The sequence below is a fragment of the Elephantulus edwardii genome, unplaced genomic scaffold (assembly GCF_000299155.1).
Source record: "Elephantulus edwardii isolate Elephantulus edwardi_28Jun2011 unplaced genomic scaffold, EleEdw1.0 scaffold00236, whole genome shotgun sequence".
Lineage (NCBI taxonomy): Eukaryota > Metazoa > Chordata > Mammalia > Macroscelidea > Macroscelididae > Elephantulus > Elephantulus edwardii.
In genome coordinates, this window is record NW_006399986.1 from 3558417 (window position 1) to 3560392 (window position 1976).

General features: G+C 48.8%; 1 protein-coding gene across 1 annotated transcript in view; it reads right to left on the reverse strand.

Moving 5' to 3' along the window:
* Nucleotides 1-1315: 1315 nt before the first annotated feature.
* The window catches only part of DKKL1 (dickkopf-like 1), a 7544-nt gene continuing 6883 nt past the window's right edge, over nucleotides 1316-1976 (reverse strand). Inside the window, exon 4 of the mRNA XM_006898671.1 lies at nucleotides 1316-1624. Within this exon, the coding sequence (XP_006898733.1) occupies nucleotides 1316-1624 (309 nt within the window). The remainder of the gene's footprint in view (nucleotides 1625-1976) is intronic.

Below are 1976 nucleotides of genomic sequence, written 5' to 3' on the forward strand. Positions count from 1 at the left end.
TATACATGTATTTACATATACATATATACATATATTTACATATACATATATTTACATATACATATATACATATATTGTTGTTTAATGCCGTCGAGTCGTAGACGACTCATAGCGACCCTATGAACAAACAGCCTGAGTACTGTTCGTACATAGAGTTTCCGGAGACAAGTCATTTTGGAAGTGGGTGCCGCTCCTGCTTCCAGGCTTGGTTTAGTCGAGAAGCTATATGCACTTAAAAAAAAAAACAGAAAAAAGAACCATAAGCACGGTCCCACTGATGTAGATGTTTCTAAAGACCTGGTTAGGGACAGATTTCACTCAACATATATAATTAAATTATATATATAATTTTGGGTTTTTTACAAGTCTGAAGGGTAAAGGTCCAAATCAGTGTCTTGGGTATTCACTTCCTCCTCGTCCCAGCCTTCCTTGGTCATCCTCTTATGCCATCTGTCTTCTGCAATTTGGGCTCCTTCTTGTGTTTATAACTCAGAAGCTTTTAGGTCTAGGACCCACTAATATAGCCTCACTAATCATCGTGCTGAAAGAGAAAAAAACCAACCCACCAACCCCACCCCACCCCCAACAAAACCCCAAGTCGATCCCGATAGTTCAATCAGTATGTTCCTAAGAGACAAAGACTAATGACATTTGGTCTCATATACTTTCAGAATGCTCTTAGGAGGGGTCAGTCCTTGGAGAAGGACATCATGCTTGGAAAGGTGGAAAGCCAGTGAAGGAGAGGAAGACCCTTTAATCAAATGGATTGATACAGTGACCCTAATATTAGGTTCAAGTGTGTCAGGGATGAGGACCGCGCAGGACAGAGCGTTGTTCATTAGGTTGCTGTGAGTCACAGTTGATTGGAGGGCACTTAAAAAGAACAGGAACGGTGACATTGAAAAAGAACTGTCGTCACCTCCAGACGCCGCAGGGATAGATGCCACTGGAAGTGACACAGTTGGGCAGTGAGGAGTCAGGCAGGGCTGGATGTGACAGTGAGGGGTTGAATGGGACAGACAGGACGGGGCGGTGACAGGCTTGGGGAAAGAGATGGGGCTGGAAGTAACAGATTCGCTCCATCAAAAGATAAAGTGTATCTGAATGAGAAATAGGAGCCTGGAGACTCCTGACAAACACCAGAGCCTTCAGAAAGTCACCCAGGGTGAGTGCTGTGTGTTGGGGGGGGGGGGCCCCTGCCAAGGCCTGGCTACTTTTGGATGGAGCCAGAGAAGACCCAGTGCTGCTGGATGTAGCTAAGAATTTTATTTCCATATGGTACAGAGTGGGGTCTGGGGGCGTCCTTGCCCCTGGTCTAGAGCTGCTGGGAGGGTTTGAAGACATACAGGAAGCGGGTCTTGCGTGAGGGTAGCCTGGGCGGTGTGGGATCCTGGGGGTCCTTTTCAGGAGAGTCGTCCTGGGCCCCCTCGCGCAGCCTTTCCCTGATGGCCTGCAGCCGGTGGCGCTTCTCGGTGAGCCGGGGGTTGACCTTGTACACCTCTGAGGGCGAGTGATGTTGGGGCAGCTTCACGATCCAGAAGACCATTCGGGGACGGGGCTCCACGGGGAAGCTGTTGACAGCCTTCTGGACAGGCCGCAGGACCTCCTTCTTCACCTTGGGCTCCTGGGATGGGGGTGAGAAAAAGTGACCGGACAGAACTGGGCAAGGAACCCTGCTGGTGTCATAGGGTAAGCGCTGGGCTGCTAACGTCAAGGTCAGCAGTTCGGATCCCACCTACCATTCTCAGAGAGCGAGAAAGATGGGCAGTCTTCTCGCTTTAAAACTTAAAGCTCAAAAAAAATTAAGAAAACCAAACTTACAGCTCTTTTAAGGGGAGCTCTGGTGGCCTAGTGGCAAGAAGCTACACTGCAATCCCAGAGATATGCAGTTCGAATCCACCAGATGCTCTGCTGGAGAAGGAGGGACAATCTCCTCCTGTACCAGTCAGATCCGATTTGACGGTACACATACACAC